Source organism: Limulus polyphemus, unplaced genomic scaffold (assembly GCF_000517525.1).
Source record: "Limulus polyphemus unplaced genomic scaffold, Limulus_polyphemus-2.1.2 Scaffold311, whole genome shotgun sequence".
NCBI classification, from domain to species: Eukaryota; Metazoa; Arthropoda; class Merostomata; order Xiphosura; family Limulidae; genus Limulus; species Limulus polyphemus.
The window spans coordinates 395,510-415,382 of record NW_013665921.1 but is presented as its reverse complement, the minus strand read 5'-3'; the positions used below and the strand labels follow the sequence as shown (position 1 = coordinate 415,382).

The following is a 19,873-nucleotide window of genomic DNA, read 5'->3' as shown; positions in this document are numbered from 1 at the left end:
AGCGAAAATAGAAGATGGGCCCGGCATGGCCAGGTGGTTAGAGCACTCTACTCGCAATCTGAGGGTCGTGGGTTCGAATCCCTGTCCCACCAAACATGCTCGCCCTTTCAGCCGTGGGGCCGTTATAATGTGACGGTCAATCCCACTATTCGTTGGTAAAAGCATAGCCCAAGAGTTGGCAGTGGGTGGTGATGACTAGCTCTAGTCTTACACTGCTAAATTAGGGACGGCTAGTGTAGATAGCCCTCGTGTAGCTTTGCGCGAAATTCAAAACAAACAAATAGAAGATGATTTTATTTGGATTTCTTTAGGTAACAGCGTTGCCAATTTCCGGATTTAGTAGTATGTAATACTCTTACTTTTAACAATCTGTGGTTATACATAAATTTAAGTTAAGCATACTTCGCGTATTTCTGGCAGTTATTTTGATTTAAACTTAATTATTTCAGGAGAAATAATTAATAATCAGGGGTGCTCGAAGATTAGCAATGAGTGGTCAGCGTTTTAATGAGCCATATGGGCGAAGAAGTAGGAAAATAAATAAATGAAAAATTAATAATAATAAATAAATAAAATGAACGAGAAAAAACAAAAATCCATTAAGTATATATATATATACACATATACAGATGATGATGAGGCAAGTGTGCGGAAGTGAAGGTAGGCCCAAGGCGTAGCAGAGGCCCGTTGATCTTGTAGAAGGAGCAAGTCGGCAACCATTGTTGACAAATTATCGAAACAAACTGAAGCAAACGGGCCTTTACAGGGCCTGTCTGGGATCAGTGAATCCAAGTGCCATGGCTGGGATCTATAGATCCAATGCCTAAGAATTTGGTGTGGGGGGAAACTGGAGTACCCCGAGAAAACCCACTTTCACTAGTCGGGACCGAAAGAAAAGCCCGGCTAGTGCCCGAGTGATGAGCTATTGAAGGGATGAAGATCTGAAAAAAGACTGAAAATTTAAATAGTTATACATAGAATAAAGTATACTCTTAATAGTTTTCTAGATCATGGTGGTGTTGTGTATCATGTTGTATGGGGATAGATAGTTGCACCATGAAATGGGGGTAGCGGCAATTTTATGAAATTCGGCTGTGAGTGAATTCCGGTGGGTGGCTTTTTTTGTAGTATCTGATGGCAAGTTTAGAAATGCGTTCTTGTATTGAGGTGTGTTTTTCAACGTAGCACGCTGGTATGTAGTGAGGGAGGCGGTGGGCGAGACGTATTACACTATTTTGTAATTTTTGGGGTATCAACCGTTGGTTGTTATTCATACTACATGTTACCATTGAGCCATAGTCTAATAACGGTCTGGAGTCGAATTGTATTGACTGAAAAATAATACAAAATATTTCGCGCAATAGAAAGCATAATAGTATGTGCTATCTTATTTTATATTTCGCGATTGAACTGAAACATTTCCTAAACTTCGTGACAGTTCTACTGCACCTAATTTAGGTCGTCTTGTTATTCGCCTCTGCCGCATGAGTAATCATATCGATCTTCTTTCAGCATGGTGGCGCTTTGAGCAAGTAGACCTTGTGTAACATCAACCCTAAACCATCTGCCGTACATACCAACGATCAAGACAACCCTAAACATCTGTTTTTAACGTTGCTCATCGATTTCCCATCTCCTCTTTTTTTTATTTTATCTTAAATTCGAAACTAAGGAAGTAAATGGGATTTTTCCCCCTTGATAGTCTGTCTACCATTTTCCTTTTTACTTAATTCAATGCAAGTACAATAATCAGTTTACTGCCTTGTTTCGTTATGTTATTGTAACTAAATGTTATCATTGTATCCAGGAAAAATATGTGTTAAACCAATCGAAACTCCATCTATAACTGAGAATATAGAATACTCTGGTCAATTATACTTTCATTAAATGCTTGCTAATTTTCTAACAGAAAAACTTTCTTCAAAATAAAAAGCATTCTTTATTGCTCAGAGAAAAGATAGATGATTTGGTACTGTTGTTTGTGTAAGACCCCCTTCTCATTTAGTGAAGTTTGTATTTCAGAGAAAAGATAGGTGATTTGGTACTGTTGTTTGTGTAAGACCCCCCTCTCATTTAGTGAAGTTTGTATTTCAGAGAAAAGGTAGATGATTTGGTACTGTTGTTTGTGTAAGAAACCTCTCATTTAGTGAAGTTTGTATTTTTGATATATGTCTTTATTATTTTAATATATATTTATATGACCATGAAGCGAGGGCAAATAACTGAGTTTAATGTTTTTACAGTTCTGTTTTCAGCAATAAGGTACCCTACTAAACTACAAGGATTTGAGGAGAAAAGATTCAAAAATAGCTAAATAATTTAATACCATTACTTTCAGTAGGAACTAGTAAAACTAGTGCGATCAAACCTACAAAACGTACAGAATACTAACATTGATTTTTAACATGAATTTGAAATAATGGGTATATAGTATGAAGGTGTACAAGATAAAATTCGTAACGGTGGGCGTACCTAAAGCTTTGACTCGTGAACGCTTGAATAATGGATAATTTAAGGGCGAGGTTCGAATAACATCCTGAAGAAATTGGCGGAATTTAAGACACTTGAAATTTGTAGTGTTCCTATTGAATATATCGTTGCAAGTTCTTTTTCATTTCTTATGGACTTTAGCAAATATTTCACGTGTGCACGGTGCTATTGGCATCTTTTGTTGTTTGAAATAGTCGTTTTGTTGTCTGAAAGTATTTGGACTGCGTGGTCCTCCATTAGGAAACTCCAGACATACATACCGTTTAGAAGCAGTGAGCTATATCGTCTTAGTATATCTTTGAAAAGGTTGTCGTAGAATTCCTAAAATGCAATATAGTATATTTTCGACTGTTCTATTTGAAAAAAAAAATTATATTGTCGGGTAAGTTTTGTCATTCTTTTCCTTCTTGAAAAGGATGTATGACATTGACTTTCTATTTATGATTTAAAAGTAAGTGACTTTTTCTCTGTTAAAACGGGCATTATTTAAAAGCAAGTGACTTTTTCTCTGTTAAAACGGGCATTATTTAAAAGCAAGTGGCCTTTTCTCTGTTAAATGGGTATTATTTAAAAGTAAGTGACCTTTTCTCTGTTAAAATGGGCATTATTTAAAAGTAAGTGACTTTTTCTCTGTTAAAACGGGCATTATTTAAAAGTACCCTTTTCTCTGTTAAAACGGGCATTATTTAAAAGTGACCTTTTCTCTGTTAAAATGGACATCATTTAAATGTAAGGGACTTTTTCTTTGTTAAAACGGGCACTTACTTTTAAATAATGAAATAATGTCCATTTTAACAGAGAAAAGGTAAAAGTAAGTGACTTTTTTTTCTGTTAAAATGGGCATTATTTGCTTTTGAAATGAGAAGAATTGTGAAATCTTCTGCTTCATCTGAATCAAGTAGCTTGTGCTTTTCTTATGATACCTGAAAAAAATGGTGGGTTGCATAATTTTTCTTCTTAAATAAAGTTGTTCTTCTTTGATTGGAGAACTTACTTTCTGGAATTGAAGTTCCAGTCATGTATTTACATTCATAAGAACTAGAAATACAAAGTATTAGTATTATCATCATAACTGTAAAGTCAGAATAAATATAAATTTTTAAAAATATTTTACGGCCTTGGAAATGTGGTGAAGTGATGCTAGATTGAATCACGAGATAATCTTAAATATCTGTTTGTCCAGTAAATAAGGTTGCAGTATAGAAGTAATAAGTATTGCATTGTTTTCTACAGTCACAATGTATGCCTTCTATTGTGACATGATTTTATCATGGTTGGTTTGTTTTGGTTGATTTGAAATACAAAGCTACACCATGGGCTATTTGTGCTCTGCCCACCACGGGTATCAAAGTCCGATTTTCAGCATCGTAAGCCTGCAGACTTACCGCTGAACCATGGGGGGGGGGAGCTTTCTTCTCTTGGTTTGTTTGGTTGTTTTGAAACACAAAGTTACACCATGGGCTATTTGTGCTCTGCCCACCACGGGTATCGAAATCCGATTTTCAGCATCGTAAGCCTGCAGACTTACCGCTGAGCCACTAGGGGGCTTTATCACGGTAAGAAACTCTAAACATGAGCAGCGGAGTTCGCCATACTCAATGATTTAATATACATAGTTAGTGACTATACTAGTATCCTTACACTCAAGTTTTGGAGATTTTACCAGATCAAATATCGTATGCATCTTAAATTTTACATTTACGATATTTTAAAAGTAATATCAGAGAAATCGCTAAAACATTAAAATACCCTTAAAATAAATTTACTAATGATAACTATATTTCGTGATGTCAAAATGTAAAGAGCGATGTTCTAAGTTTAAAACTAAGATATTTCACATAGAGTACAGAATTGAACAAATTTACTCTATACACGAAAAAGGATGTTAAGATGTTACGTCATATTAATTTTTCCCCAAACAAAATCTGAGTTATCTTTAATGCAATACTCGATCTTAATTAAGTATTGTGTTTTTTTGAAAATAATGTATTACCAAGTCGTTCATCTCAAACAACAAGATGTCAAAGAGCTGTTTTTTATGTCTTGGGTACATTGTAGTTTTTCTTTTTGTGATATTACGTTCTCAAACAAGTTACAAAGAACTGTATCATTTTTTTAACTTGAGCAAGTTTCACTTTTTGCCATAGTAGGTTGCAAAGGAGCGATATTGCTTTACGATTTACGTATGGGCCGGGCGTGGCCTAGTGATTAGCGTGCTGGACTGTGGACCCGTGTGTCCCTTGTTTGCATCTCGTTGTCACACACACACACACACACACACACAAACAGCAACAAACAAACAAAATAACAAATCGCATTCCACACTTTAGGGATACGTTCTTAGAGCGTTGGTCAGATCTGACTATTCGATTAGAGTAGCACAAAAGTTGAGGTGTTGTTGACTTGCTGCCTTCCCTCTAGTCTGTCATCTAATTTCGTTTAACAAAATTAAAATTAGGTTTCCAAGTGATACTTTTTAAGTAGCGGGTAACAATAGTTAGATAATACATATATATTTCAAGTAGTCTGTTGTTCACTTAGAGCCTCAGCTGAATCGTTGAATTAACTAACTCTTCCACCTTGGCAACGTTAATGATTTTTTTCCAGTCAACAAAACATTACAAAATGTTTAATTTCCTTAGTGCAAGTTATATTTACATAAAGAGTCCAAGAACTACTTTATTCCAGAACAGAGCTACTGCTTTCTCATGCAAATATCTGATAGTGTATATAGAGCTAATGTTGACAAGTAAGTACGTGTTTGTCACGATGCTAGACTTAAGACCTATCCTAGTGGGAAGTATAAAATCTTCGTCAAGCCAATTCCATCTAAAACGTTAGTTTGCGATTTTTACAACCACTGGTTCGTTTATGAGCCATACATTATTGAACGTAAACGAAGGAAAATTTTAATATATTTTGTCTGTTACTCAAGCTGGATCTGACTGAAGAAACGCCCTGGGTTTGAGCTTTTTGGATATGGCGCAATATTATTGATTATATTCATTAATCAATTATATCACTATTATAAGTTTTACGTTGTAAATGGAAATTCAACTGGTTGAAAAATTGAATTTTTAAATTACTTGTTCTTCTGTGCTGTAATATGCATATTTAATATTTTCCATTTTTCTTTTTTACAATGGCTGATGATACGATCGATTACTTACCGAAGCGAGAACAGTGTCTACAAAGTGGACCAATTTGAATATAATGTCTCATACATATGTAACACTCTAGACTAAAGGAGAATAAGTTAGGTTATTAATTCAACTTTTTTATGGCCTAAGTTGTTTCTGCCAATGAATGAGCGGGAGTGTATGTTAGCTCCGACTATGTTTTATTTATAAAATCTTCATACATCCAACTATCTTATTACCAGGTCTTTTTTGTTTTGTTTCAGGATAATTTATCCTCATTAGCCTAGAAGTGATTAATGTAAGATGATTAAGATTCATATCTGTCCAATATGTCTACTTCCGTATCAGTGGTAAAATATACACTAAAATCAGAACTTACTATGTAACGGTGGTTCATTTTATTACTTGACTCTCAAATACCGACTTGATTTATATATACTTTTCATTACCGGTGGGGGCCCACATATTGCATCAGATTGAGTAATTATCGTGTATTTGCCAGTCACAGTTCTCAGTGTGAAGAAGTAACCATACAAATTGATGAAATCACTCATATTCTATATATTTATTTGCTTGTTGAATTTTGTGCAAAGCTACTCGACGGCCATTTAGAAGCGATAGATTAGATGGAAGGCAGCTAGTGAACACCACCCATCGACCAACTCGTGGGATACTCTTTTACCAACAAAAAGTATGATTGGCAGTCGCATTATAACGCTCAACGGCTGAAAGGACGACCATTTTCGCTGACGGGATTCGAACCCTCGACTCGCAGATTGCGAGTCGAGTACCCTAATCACCAGGCCGTGACAGGTTCATTAACCACGTAAAATACATATGAAATCTGAGCAATAAATTTTGGGAGTAAATGGAAAGTTTATGGTTAAATATTTGTGCGAGATTCAGACGTTATTAGAAACTCTGTAACCAACAAAGTCATGGACCCACAAGCGATTTGTGTGTGAATAATTTAGAAAAGTGTGTGAAAAAAGCCGGTGAAGTATGGACCCCATCTTAATTTGAAGTTTAAGTTGCTTGTTAAGCAACAACGTATGGTAATCCATTGTTGCTTAGGCTTTTTATTTGTCGATTACGTAATTGTTGTCAAATTTCAGCTTAATTCACTGCTTGGTTGATTTAGCTAATGATTATTAATATCATTTTGTGTACTATCAAAAATTCAAACTTATTCGCATTAAATAAAACATTTAAATTTGGTTAATATTTACTTATTATTGGTTTATTGTTTACTGGTAATAATGTAAAAACAGCATTTTCGGGTACGCAGATTGAAGAAAGACACATTTTAAACTAGTTTTGATAATCTAGATCCGTGGCTCTCAACCTGTGGTCTCACAGACCTAACGATAAAGATGGAGCTTCCATATTTTAGTTAAAAAGAAGATACAAAACTATGTTCGTTTACATGAAAATAGTATTTTTTTCCAATTTCTTTACCTTATCTACCTATTTATAATAGTGACACTTTCATTCATTATAGGATCAGCTTATGCAAATAGACCTAGGTGAGTAAGGCTGGTCGCGACATTGCTTCGTGAAGGGGTCCATAGGGAAGATAGGTTGGGAATCATTTAGACCAGTAGTGCGCAAACTGTGGGGTTCGCGCCTTAAAGGGAGAGTTGGTGGGGCATGCAACTATTACCATAGAAGAGCCGCTCAATAATAAAATATGGTTAAATCAACGTTTTTATTCTTTAAGTTACGTCACATTTGGAAATGTGGACGATAGTGTTATTAATTCCTAACAATCTTAGTGTAGAATATCCTGCTTGAGAAATAAAATTTGGCATCAACATTATTCATGTCTGTTCTCCTGTCATTTAAAAAGTGAAAGTTGAAATTTGCCTGCGTGTGCAGCTTTTCAAACGGGAGACAGACGAACGTACGGACAGACACCACGGTTCACAATATATATATAAGATAGTCAAAAGTTAACTTATAGACACATTCTATTCTGACATTTTATTTATGGATATTTCTGAAGTTATATTGAAATAGCTTCTGTGTTTTCTGTTTATGTAGATAATATATTTACGATAGGAGGGAAGTTTGGTATGTTCCTCAAGTCTGTTATGGTATGTTCCTCAAGTCTGTTATGGTATGTTCCTCAAGTCTGTTATGGTATGTTCCTTAAGTCTGTTATTGTATGTTCCTCAAGTCTGTTATGGTATGTTCCTTAAGTCTGTTATGGTATGTTCCTAAAGTCTGTTATGGTATGTTCCTTAAGTCTGTAATGGTATGTTCCTAAAGTCTGTTATGGGTTGTTCCTAAAGTCTGTTATGGGTTGTTCCTTAAGTCTGTTATGGTATGTTCCTCAAGTCTGTTATGGTATGTTCCTTAAGTTTGTAATGGTATGTTCCTCAAGTCTGTAATGATATGTTCCTCAAGTCTGTTATGGTATGTTCCTCAAGTCTGTTATGGTATGTTCCTAAAGTCTGTTATGGTATGTTCCTCAAGTCTGTTATGGTATGTTCCTAAAGTCTGTTATGGGTTGTTCCTTAAGTCTGTTATGGTATGTTCCTCAAGTCTGTTATGGTATGTTCCTAAAGTCTGTTATGGGTTGTTCCTTAAGTCTGTTAGATTAATTAGGTGCAACTCACCGAATATGCAACTTCTCGCAGCCTATCTTTTGTTCACCCCTTCAGCCGTGGGGGCGTTATGATGTAACAATCAATCCCACTGTTCGTTGGTAAAAGAGTAGCCCAAGAGTTGGCGGTGGGTGATGATGACTAGCTGCCTCCCCTCTAGTCTTACACTGCTAAATTAGGGACGGCTAGTGCAGATAGCCGTCGTGTAGCTTTGTGCGAAATTCAAAACAAACAAACTTATTATTTTGTATTTTTAAATAATCCCAAAGTGTCTTAAATAGACTATTCTACGAAATATTTTATGAAGAGTACTATTTATTATGTGTATGTTTTTGAAAGTAATAACATCCACCATGACATCTATAAAAAATAACATAAAAGCTATCCGTCCTTTTTTTTTTTCATGTTTGGTGGGACAGGGATTCGAACCCGCGACCCCCAGATTGCGAGTCGAGCGCCCTAACCACCTGGCAAAATATTACCATAGCTGCAGAATGGGCTATCTGTGCTCTGCCCACCTCGGGTATCGAAAACCGGTTTCTAGCGTTGTAAGTCCGCAGACATGCCGCTGTGCCATTGGGGAGGCCAAAATAATAAGAATACTAAGAAAAATGTAGGAAGTTTTTGAATCAACGTAATAGTTTATAATTTAGTTTTGCACACACACAAACATAACAAATACCTATAGTTCAATGACCTCCTTAAAACGAATATCAAAATATCAAAGAAGTTGTTTGTTTATGATACTTGATTTCTTCTCTATTTATGTATCTAAAACAATGTTTAAAAACCTATCACAAATAACTATATATATATCACAATGTACCATACTTATGGTTTTATTCCTCTCATGGCCTCTTGGCATGGCCTGGGGGTTATGGTTCTAGATTCACAATCTGTAGATCACTGGTTCGAATCTCACCCTTTCAGCCGTGGAGGCGTTATAATGTGACGGTCAATTCCACTATTCAATATGTCTGCGGACTTACAATGCTAGAAACCGGGTTTCGATACCCGTGGTGGGCAGAGCACAGGATTTTTGTTCGTTTTGAATTTCGCGAAAAGCTAACCAAGGGCTGTATGCACTAGCCGTTCTTAATTTAGAGGTGATAGACTAGAGGGAAGGCAACTCTTGGGCTACGTTTTTACCAGTGAATAGTGGATTGTATGTTTATTTGTAATTAAGCACAAAGCTACACAATGGGCTATTACTTATATAAACCTGATTGCTTAGAATTGAAGTCGATTTATATTTAACTACTAGAATTACCCACCTTTCTTTTCGTGTTTTCAACAAATTTTGATACTTGGCTTAATCAATTTTACAAAAAGGTTTTTATTTCGTGTAAAGGAAGCAATTTGAAGAATAGGAAAAAAAAATCAAACCAAAGGGAGAATTTCTTCAAGTAATTAAAATTACTCATAAATCATTTCTGGAATAAATTTTTAGTGGTTTTAGTCTATTTTGTGATTATGGTGCCAGTATTCAGTCTGGATTAGTAAGCATTTTAGAACCATCCGAGAATGTCGCGTGAAAGGTTTTTATTTTTTTGTGTTTTTTTATCATTGTTTATAAACTGTTAATACTTATTACGTTCATGGGTGTTAACTGAAACTAAAAATGGCCTCGACCAGATTGGATTTACTAGTAACACTTACCTCACTTATTAGATAGCTTAAATCACGAAAACAGAAAGACTTGCGTGAAATATTTCTGTCACATGTCATAAAAAGAAACCAGGTGAAAATAATCGTAGTCGTCGTTAGATTTTACATCTGAGTTATAGCCGTACTTGATGACATTATTATCAGTCCATATCTTAATTCAACCCGATTTCCACTAGAAAAGTTTCATGATAACTGAAATCGTAAACGAATAACCGTGACCGACATGATAAGCGTTTGTGATCAAGAGAGAGCGAGAAAATGAAATGCTTATGAAGTAGTACACTAAACAGACACGTATTGAAATCAGAGATATATTTGGTCTCAATTTCATAAATTCGTGTATTTCTTCTTTCAATGAACAATCGGATTGCATGATTAATTTCGGCGACAGAATAGAAAGTCTGATTCCAGTTTTGTTACGTAAAATCTGATAAAAAAATAACGTAACTGACACATTGGAAATAGTGCGCCGTTAACGTTCAACAAACATATATGGTCTCGATGAAGAAAAAGTTATTGTGACCACTGTTTCTTGGCAACCTTTCAAGTTAAATTATAGATCATGTTTCATCACGTAATAACCTACCAGATATTAGTAGGATTCATTCTGAAGAACTGACTCTGATGGCTGAGATCTTAAGCTTGCACAAATTGAAATAGCTTTGTTTGCTCTCAAAGTAATTGCAAACTTTGATTATTAGACGATAAGACTGGATTATATTGATTTCGTTTAATAAAATAAATGGTTTTAAACGCGATTATTTTTTTTTATCTCCAGTTCATTTTGATATTATCAATTCGATTTCTTTGATGATAGAGCTTAAAACAAAATTAAAGATTTTTGTGTTTGTAGTGATATTATTTGAATGATTTGAGTTTGATTGAACAAAGTTATGAGTTTATTAACAACCGATTTCTTTGTTCTATAGTTTCTTGACCTCGTGAACCAGGACGAGGTGATTCAGCTGTTCCTCAGGAAGCGGAAGGTTACGGTCTTTGCTCCCACCAATGAGGCATTTGACAAGTTTCGCCAGTTTACAGCAGAAGAGGAAAGTAGACTGGCTACCTTTTATGTAGGTAAGTTATGACAGGATGTGTTCTGGGTACCTTTTATGTAGGTAAGTTATGACAGGATGTGATGCCAGAAAACATTACCAGACATCTGAATAAGAAACATTCAGAGCACTAAAAATATCAGTTTGTAGCGAGAAAACGCGCATAATGTTCTACAACTGTTCATTACGCTTTATTTACTGATAATATGACATGAAACTTGAGATAATATTTACCTAATATTTACTGTATTTATATTTATTTATTATTTTGTTGCTACGTAATAGTCAATCTATTTCATACTTATACAGGCTTCCCAAACTTGCATCTTACAACTCATCTGAGTAATCAGGCAATTTTTTTGGAACACGTGCTCCAGTAGGGAGGAGAGTATACTGTTCTAATATATTTCAGTGAAGTCTTATATTTTGCGTTTTGGTCTTGTTTATCCAAAAACATTTAATTAAAGTTTATTTATGTTTTGTCCCGCGACCCAGCGGGTGTTCGCGACACCATGGTTTGGAAATTGTTGACTTACCACCTTTCAAAACTGAATACCGAAGATTAAAAATAACTCAGTTAATTAATCGAGATTTTTGATATTAAAAAGTTATGTTTGGAAGTGACTCGCATAATTTATTTAAATTTAGTAACTTTTAGTGGTATTTCTCACTGCTGTTGGAATACGTCTTATACACGTAATTTGACAGTATATACTTCTAAAATTAACGTGTATTCAGTATATTTACAGTAAAAGTTATATTGAAGTGTTTTTTGTTATATTTTATATGGCTCGATTAAAATGTTTTCTTTATTATCATTATGTCTGATTAATTCATGTTAATTGAACAAAATCGTTATATTTATTCCAGTGAACTTGTTATTTAGCTTGTTATAACAACAACTGAAGAATGTAGATAATTGTAACACGTATTTCGGTTACTTAGAATCCGTAGTTTGATATTTTCCCATCAGTAATTTCTCTTTAGGCTAGAAAAATTTCATAGTAACTGCTTAAAACCACAGAAGTCTAACTAGTCAAAAGTCGAATACCAATAATCTAACGTTATTTTCTCTTCTTTGCCGCCCACTTCTGGTATCGAAACCTGGCTTTTAGTGTTATAAGTCTTCAGACTTACTGCTGAGACACTGGGGAGGTGTTATATTTTCTTAATTCTAGCCATTCCTTTAATACTCAATAAACTAAACTTTCAAATAGACTTCAATGCACATAATTAGTTTTTCTATAAAGTTGGTAAACATAAGTTTTCTGCTAAATAAATAACCATACCTTTGTTCCATATGGCATACTCCCTGATTTTAGGGGCACATTGAAAAAAAAAGCATAAAAAAATATAGGACTCGAGTGCTAGGAAGAGTATATCAGTTATATTTCAAGTCTGACTGACGACATGCGAGTTGAATAATGTCATGTTGCTGTTTTGCACATCGATAACTAATGTCCTGCCCTCCAGTGGCACAGCAGTACGTTTGCGGACTTACAACGCTAGAAACCGAGTTTCGATACCCGTCGTGGACAGAGCACGGATAGCCCATTGTGTAGCTTTGTGCCTAAGTTAAAAAAAATAAACTAATTTCCGGGAACAAAATGCAATGTGGCCTGTGAAAGCATTTATTTGAACATATATATATATGCGTCCTGCGTGGTCAAAACTATAACCTTTGATTTTTGTGCGTAGATTCTATTAAACTTAAAGTGATAAGAAAAAGATGGTTGATTTGGTGTTCTACCCATGTGGCGAGTCGAGAGTGGCAGAGCGATTAGTGTGCTGGACTGTGGATCTGCGAATATATCGAATAATATACGTCACTGTACATTAATGACATATATAAATACCTTCACTTTAAGAACAAGTTATACGAAATCAAACTTCAACCCTATCTTTTACTAAAAATTAATTTACTGGACTTCGTACTTTTATTGGGTAGTCCTTGATGATAAAACCCCCATAGGCGAGATCTGCTAGAAACAATACTTGCCATAATTACAAATTTATTAGGTAAATGTAGTGAAATTGCCATAATTATAAATTTATTAGGTAAACGTAGTGAAATTGCCATAATTACAAATTTATTAGGTAAACGTAGTGAAATTGATAAAATTAAACTGTCCAATCGTTATATAGATTTGAACCATAATTTGTGTTTGCCTTCAAGAACCATAAAAAAAGTGAAAAACATATAAAATATATTTGTTTTTTTTTGCCCCTTTGAGAGTAGTTTGTCATTTACAAAATTTCGCACACTGGGGTTATTCGCACACAGAAGATTTGAGTATGAGTGGGATTAGGGAAAATAAATGGAACATCGTAAAAGATGAAACCTGGTGTTTCATTGTTTGTTTGTCTGTTCTAGAACAAAGCCAATTTGGGCTATTTACTTTGTCCATCGCGGGGAATCGATTCCCGGATTTTAGCCTTGTAATTTCGTAGACTTACCGCTGTTCCACCGTGGCCAGAAAAGTTGGAAAATCCCGTCATTAATACAGAAACATATACTACGAATCCTACATAATTAAAACTAATTCGGTATTAAATCTAGTTGTACTAATTCGGAATCCTGATTGTAACATTTCGTTCAATAGACAAATTCCTGTTTACACGTCCCTTGGTGGATTAGAAGTAAGTTTATTGACTTGCACTGCCAAAATTCGGGGTACGATTCCACGCGGTGAAATCAGCGCAGATAGTCCATTGTGCAGCTTTGTGATAAAACACCTAACTTTTTTACACCGTGTTGGCAACTGAAGGTCTACATTTTGGAGTAGTCTGAGTAAAAACCAAACATAAGACGTACATAAAACTGTACTACTAAGCAAATAAAACTTACTAGTTTCTGCCAACGTACAATTAACATCTTAAAAAACTTTTTTTCAGAAAAATCCATTGTTGTGACACTTTAATTTGATTATTACTTTATTCGAGGGTTTTGCTTTGCTCTATAAAAATAATTAATAATCATTAATTGCTCTATAAAAATAATTAATAATCATTAATTGCTCTATAAAAATAATTAATAATTATTAATTGCTCTATAAAAATAATTAATAGTCATTAATTGCTCTATAAAAATAATTAATAATCATTAATTGCTCTATAAAAATAATTAATAATCATTAATTGCCCCATAAAAATAATTTTACTCATTAATATTTTAACTTTTAGTTTCGCATCTAAGGATGTTCAATTTGTAAATAATTAAACAGGTTTTTTTTTTCGTAAATTCTAAAGTTTTAATTCAACGTTGAAGTTGTTTATTCGTTAGGTATTTCCAGTAAACGTTCCCTCTAATCAGCCTAATCTATTCGGATTTTCAGTTAATTTTGTTGTCACAAAAGATATTTTTCCTGATGTTATCAACTCCAACAACCAGCAGAATGCCCCTTTGTATCTCACTACTTCAGATTCTGACGACAAAGAAGAGAAGGTAATCTTTTTTGTTTTTGTTGTTTTATTATCATGTTTCCATGTGTATTTAAGGAATTATTTCTAATTACATCACGTACGTTAATTGTTAATTATTACGTCCAACTGTAACTGTAAACTGTTTCTAATTTCTAAATTCAGGTTAAGTAGTTAGCACACAGGATCATCTACAAAAGTTGTAATGTTTTCAAAACGAGACCCAAAACTCGAGCGCTTTCGAATAGTTGACCATTCTTCTTCTGGGTCTCGTTCTGAATATATTCTAATTTCTAAAGATACTCAAAATGTCCATGGAACCGTACACTATATAGGATATGGTTGATTAGGTATTTTATACAAGAGTATATGCTGAAATAATAGCTCTGTTTGGTTATAGTATTCATTTCTTATTTGAAAGTTAAGAAGATTTAACACTAAGGCCAAACTGTTTTCATTGTAACGCTTGACTCAAGTTACGTCTTGGAGGTTTTTCAAACCTTTGTGACGAAAGGAAGATTTTTTTCTTTTGGGGATTTTGCCAGTGATCTTACAACTATTGTGAAGAGATTAGGGACAATGCCTTTAGGACTGAGTAAGCATTATGAATAATTTTTAGTTTATTACGAACATAACTAGATTATTTTGTATTATAAACATACTACTACAAGAGGAACTGGTTCTAAAAATGTAATGCTGCTAACAACAGCATATGTGCATAAATACACCTATATTTTAGGTCTGCTATATTTATAACTTTGTTGCATCTATTTAGTGATAGAAATGAAGACCATCGCATTAGAGATTGGAGCTCATCATAAGCGGTATCTTACTTTTTTCTAGTGCTTCTTCTATCACGTACAAACAATGATAACACAACTGGTAACAGCGACTTTAATAAAAAGACAGACAGAAAAGTAAGTAGATATATGTTGTTCAGGCTATACTGCTACAAATGGAAGACAATTTTTTATTGTCTTTTATTTGCTTCCAGGAGTATTTTGTCAATAACGCTAAGATAATTGAGGAACGGGAGTACAACATAAAAGACGGAAACCAAAAGCTACTAATTATCGACGAAGTCTTGGAACCTTATAGATCCAACACCAACTTACCACCTGACGCCTGGGAATTCCTCATCCAGCCACGTAAATACAACCTACAAGAAAACTTAGGGTTAGTATGAAGGTTCTATAAACTTTGTAATTAGAAAAACTCTTCTGAAAGGCTGTTATTCCCATACATTCCATTTATTTATCGTTCATTTGTATGTTTAACAAAAGTTTTAGAAAGAATTCATTTAAGAATGCTTACTGTTTATATTTAAAAGAAATATTTAGCCGAATTAAACTGATTTAATGCTTTTAAAGAATCACGCACAGATCCTAAGAAAAAAAAAACGTCCGATTTACACTGCTCAAGGCTGTGAACCATTTCACGGAACTGTCAAAAATGGCACCAAAATACTCGGTTATATAACTCAACAGCTAAAATTGTTTTATTTATCTGTAACTAGAAGACGTAGATCACATTCATTCGTCCTTAGTATCTCAATGTTTTTCTCACTAGACAATTATAATAGCCTTGAATGAAATCTATTGTTCTTCACACTAAGCAGTAGGGTTAACAGGGATGACATACAAGTTTCAGGCCAGTGAAAAAAATATTCTTGTTAGAACTCTGATGGGCTAAATTAGATTAAAATACCCATATCCTGTATTCTGGTATTCATTGAAGTTGCTGCTATCCGCCATATTAGTGTGACAACAAAAACTCACGAAAGGGAAAATAGTTTTCACTGTGCCCATGAAATGAAGATGAAGGATTTTTTGAAAGTTTTTAAAATATTGCAAGTATATTCCTTAATTAACGATATTCAAAATATTTAATTATTTAGCACTATTGTACTTTTATTGTAAACAAGAAACCTGTTGTGGTAGCGCAGGTTTTTATTTGTGGTCAGAAAGTGTTAATGTAAAAAAGTTAAATCAGATTTGAATTTTTAAGATGGTACATTCATCATAGCAATTAATCAATAATTGGTTGGGTGATTATTTCAAAGCAAAGCCATATTGGGCTATCTACTGTATCTACCGCGTGGAATCAAACCCAGATTTTAACGTTGTAAATCCGTAAACTTACCGCTGTCCCATCGGGGGATATCAATTATTGGACAAGGGTGTTATAGGGAAAAACACGAAATGTAACTTCAAGAAATGATTTGGCCAATACTTACGAAATACGGTGCTAAAATGAGGCAATGAAGAATAATAGTGAATTATTCGAAAGCGCTCGAGTTTTCGGTCTCGTTTGAAAATCATGAGGCAAGTTCAGTTATAATTATATTAAATAAATAACTACATTCGTACCAATATAAAAAAAGAATGGATACTTCTTATTAGTAGATAGTAAATGTACCAGAGAACGTGGAATTTGACTGAAAATCAACATGCCTATGTAATGTACACCAGTACAGCACCTGGAAAAGGGTTTTAAAATTTCCCGTTAAGAGCGCGCCACATTACAGAACAATAACCTAAATATTACAATTAAGATTATTTTAGAGCATTCAAAAATGAAATAAGGAACTAATGATAATGCATGTTACCATAATAATTTAATGCACAAGTATTACTGATACCTTGACTCATCAGTGTTTAGACAAAGTCATGAAAGCAGTATCGTTTTTTAAAAATATCTTTATTATTGTGCTTAAATTTTAAATTTTTTAACAAAAGTTAGTGTTGTTTTACTTTCAAGTTTTGTATATATATACAGCGTTTAATAACACCAGTTCTTTTTTTTAATTGCAGAGCTTTTGCATCACGCGTTCGATCGGAAGATGTGATCGAATTGTTTACTCGTGTTGGAAATCATACTTTTTTTCTGCCTGTAGGAGAAGGAAATGATATTGACAGCAAAGTAAGGGTTTCACTTTATGACAGAGATTGCAACATTCCAATTACTATCTGAATTTTGAAAGGTGGCTCTTTTCAAATTAAGCCAATGTATTTTGAAGTTAATCACCAGCAACTATTTGAAGTTTTTTTTTTACTTATGGACAACAAAGGTAAACCATCTCTAAAGTCTTAACTAAATACATAACGAAGTATTTTTGTACAAGATTCTGTTAATTTCTTCTTCTTCTTCTCAACTTTATTTTGTGGAATATGCCACAATTGATGGCATCAATTTCGGAAGTTCAAATAACTGTGAAAAATATTTTAACACTTTTGACACATCTTCGAGTTTAAATGTTTTGAGTGAAGAAATATTTTCAAATGGATTAGACTATGTAAACATTATAAAGGGATTAAGTGCTGTCATAATCTGTAAGAGATTAATATTTCTCTAGATGTAAGTACGTCTGTGTAAATATATACTCTTCAGTTAATCCTCTAGTGCACATGTTACAAAAATACGGTAGAAAAAATTACTTATTTGAATTTCGTACTTAAATAGGTCTATATTGCTCTATAGGTTATAGGTGAATATGTTATTTAGAAGGTAACATTGATCAAATTGAAGAACCAACAGAAACAATTCCATGGTCTACTTAAACCGTTTATCTGGAAGTAAGAGCATTTAACTACAAAATTGGAGCATTTGTATGTATGTTAAGCAATAAAGGTAGATTTGTTACCTGTATGTTACTGGGTTAATGAGTCCATAATTAAAGATTTTTTGTTAATATGCCAAAATCATTAACAGATATATATAAAGTAGTTAAATGATCAAAATACCCATATTTTCTAAATAATTGTCTTCGAATTTTCCTACAGGTTATTAAGGGACATATCATCCCCAAAATAGTGCTATTCACCCGAACTATGGGGATGAAACCATATCGAACAGATGCTTATGATCCCACGCAACTGAAAGTCGAATTATCATTGGTTAACCAAACAAACAGTCAAGGAAATGGTTATACGTGTAAGTTGCGTTTACTTTTTTGCATCAGTGTAATACATAAAGCGAGTTTTATCTACTTCATTCAATTTTATAGGAAGGATTTATATGATAAGGAAATAAATTATTTTGATAAAATATAAAGGTCTGATTGCCTAAATTTAAGCCACGAGAGTTTAAAAATATGACACAAAACGTTTCTGTTTTATCTTCATTAATAGTCAGTTTTCTATAAATTTTAGCTGGTTATGAATTAATTTCATCATATGTTTCACTACAATTAATGCCCACATAAATCAGTCCTGTAAATGATGGCTATAATTTCATTCCAAATTTATGGTTTCATTTAGAACAGACGTTTATCAGTTTAAACATTCTTGAACATCAAAATAGCCGTAAATATTAGGTAGTAAAGTAATGAACCATTGTTTATTAGTCTAATCATTCTTGAACATCAAAATAGCCATTAACATTAGGTAGTAAAGTAATGAACCATTGTTTATTAGTCTAAACATTCTTGAACATCAAAATAGCCGTAAATATTAGGTAGTAAAGTAATGAACCATTGTTTATTAGTCTAATCATTCTTGAACATCAAAACAACCGTGGACATTAGGTAGTAAAGTAGTAAACAATTGTTTATTAGTTTAAACATTCTAATTAATCACAAAGCTACACAATGGGCTATCTGTGCTCTGCCCACCACGGGTACCGGTTTCTAGCGTTGTAAGTCCGCAGACACACCGCTGTGCTACTGGGGGGCGCACATTGGGTCTTTGGATGCGTTAGAGGAGAGACGGTAAGATCCTACTATTCGGTCACATAAGAGTAGTTCAAGAGTTAACAGTGAGTGTTAGTATTATTGACTAGATGCCTTCCCTTTAGTCTATCAGATCAAAATTAGGGACGAATATCGCAGTTAGCCCTGTGAAATTTTATGCGAATATCCTGAACAAAAAACAAAAAAAACAAAATTGACTACCAGCGTTCTGTTATATCTAGAAAATATGTCTTAGATGACACATTATATTATTGATATCCTTATAAAATAATTCAACTTTCTTTACAAGATACCCCCTCCCAGCGGCTCATCGACAATTCAGTAGGCTCATAACTCTAACAACCAGGTTTCGATACCCGTGGTAGGCACAGCACAGAAAGCCCATTGTGTAGTTATGTGCTCATCAACAGCTACACAATAAGAAGCTAAAAATACCTAAAATCTCAATCTCATTTCTTTTTTTTTCGTATGAAAATCCCTAATCATGAAAAAACAGCTATTAAATGGCATTGCGTTTCCATGACGCTCGCTATGCAGGTATATTTTAGTGCTTATTTTATATTTTCAGTATCAGATTTCTAATACTCATATCCTCTTTCGTGAAATCTGGAGAAGAGCATTTCCTTTTGCCAGTACAAAGTGGTATCAAATTTCCACGAAATAAAGAACGCTGCTTGAAACTTTGTAGAATGGAAGGCAACTGCCTGTTGTAGAGGCGGAAGACTTTCGAAACGTCGTCCTCTACACTTGTGTCTCTACAATAGGCAGTTGCCTGTCCATTCTACAAAGTTTCAAGCAGCG

At 33.9% G+C, this 19,873-nt stretch overlaps 1 protein-coding gene across 1 annotated transcript in view; it reads left to right on the top strand.

The window, feature by feature from the left end:
* The window catches only part of LOC106457281 (fasciclin-1-like), a 99,571-nt gene that overhangs the window by 60,571 nt on the left and 19,127 nt on the right, over positions 1–19,873 (top strand). The window contains exons 2-6 of the mRNA XM_022383144.1: positions 10,837–10,984; positions 14,298–14,407; positions 15,377–15,558; positions 17,196–17,304; positions 18,165–18,315. Coding sequence (XP_022238852.1) covers positions 10,837–10,984; positions 14,298–14,407; positions 15,377–15,558; positions 17,196–17,304; positions 18,165–18,315 — 700 coding nt within the window. The remainder of the gene's footprint in view (positions 1–10,836; positions 10,985–14,297; positions 14,408–15,376; positions 15,559–17,195; positions 17,305–18,164; positions 18,316–19,873) is intronic.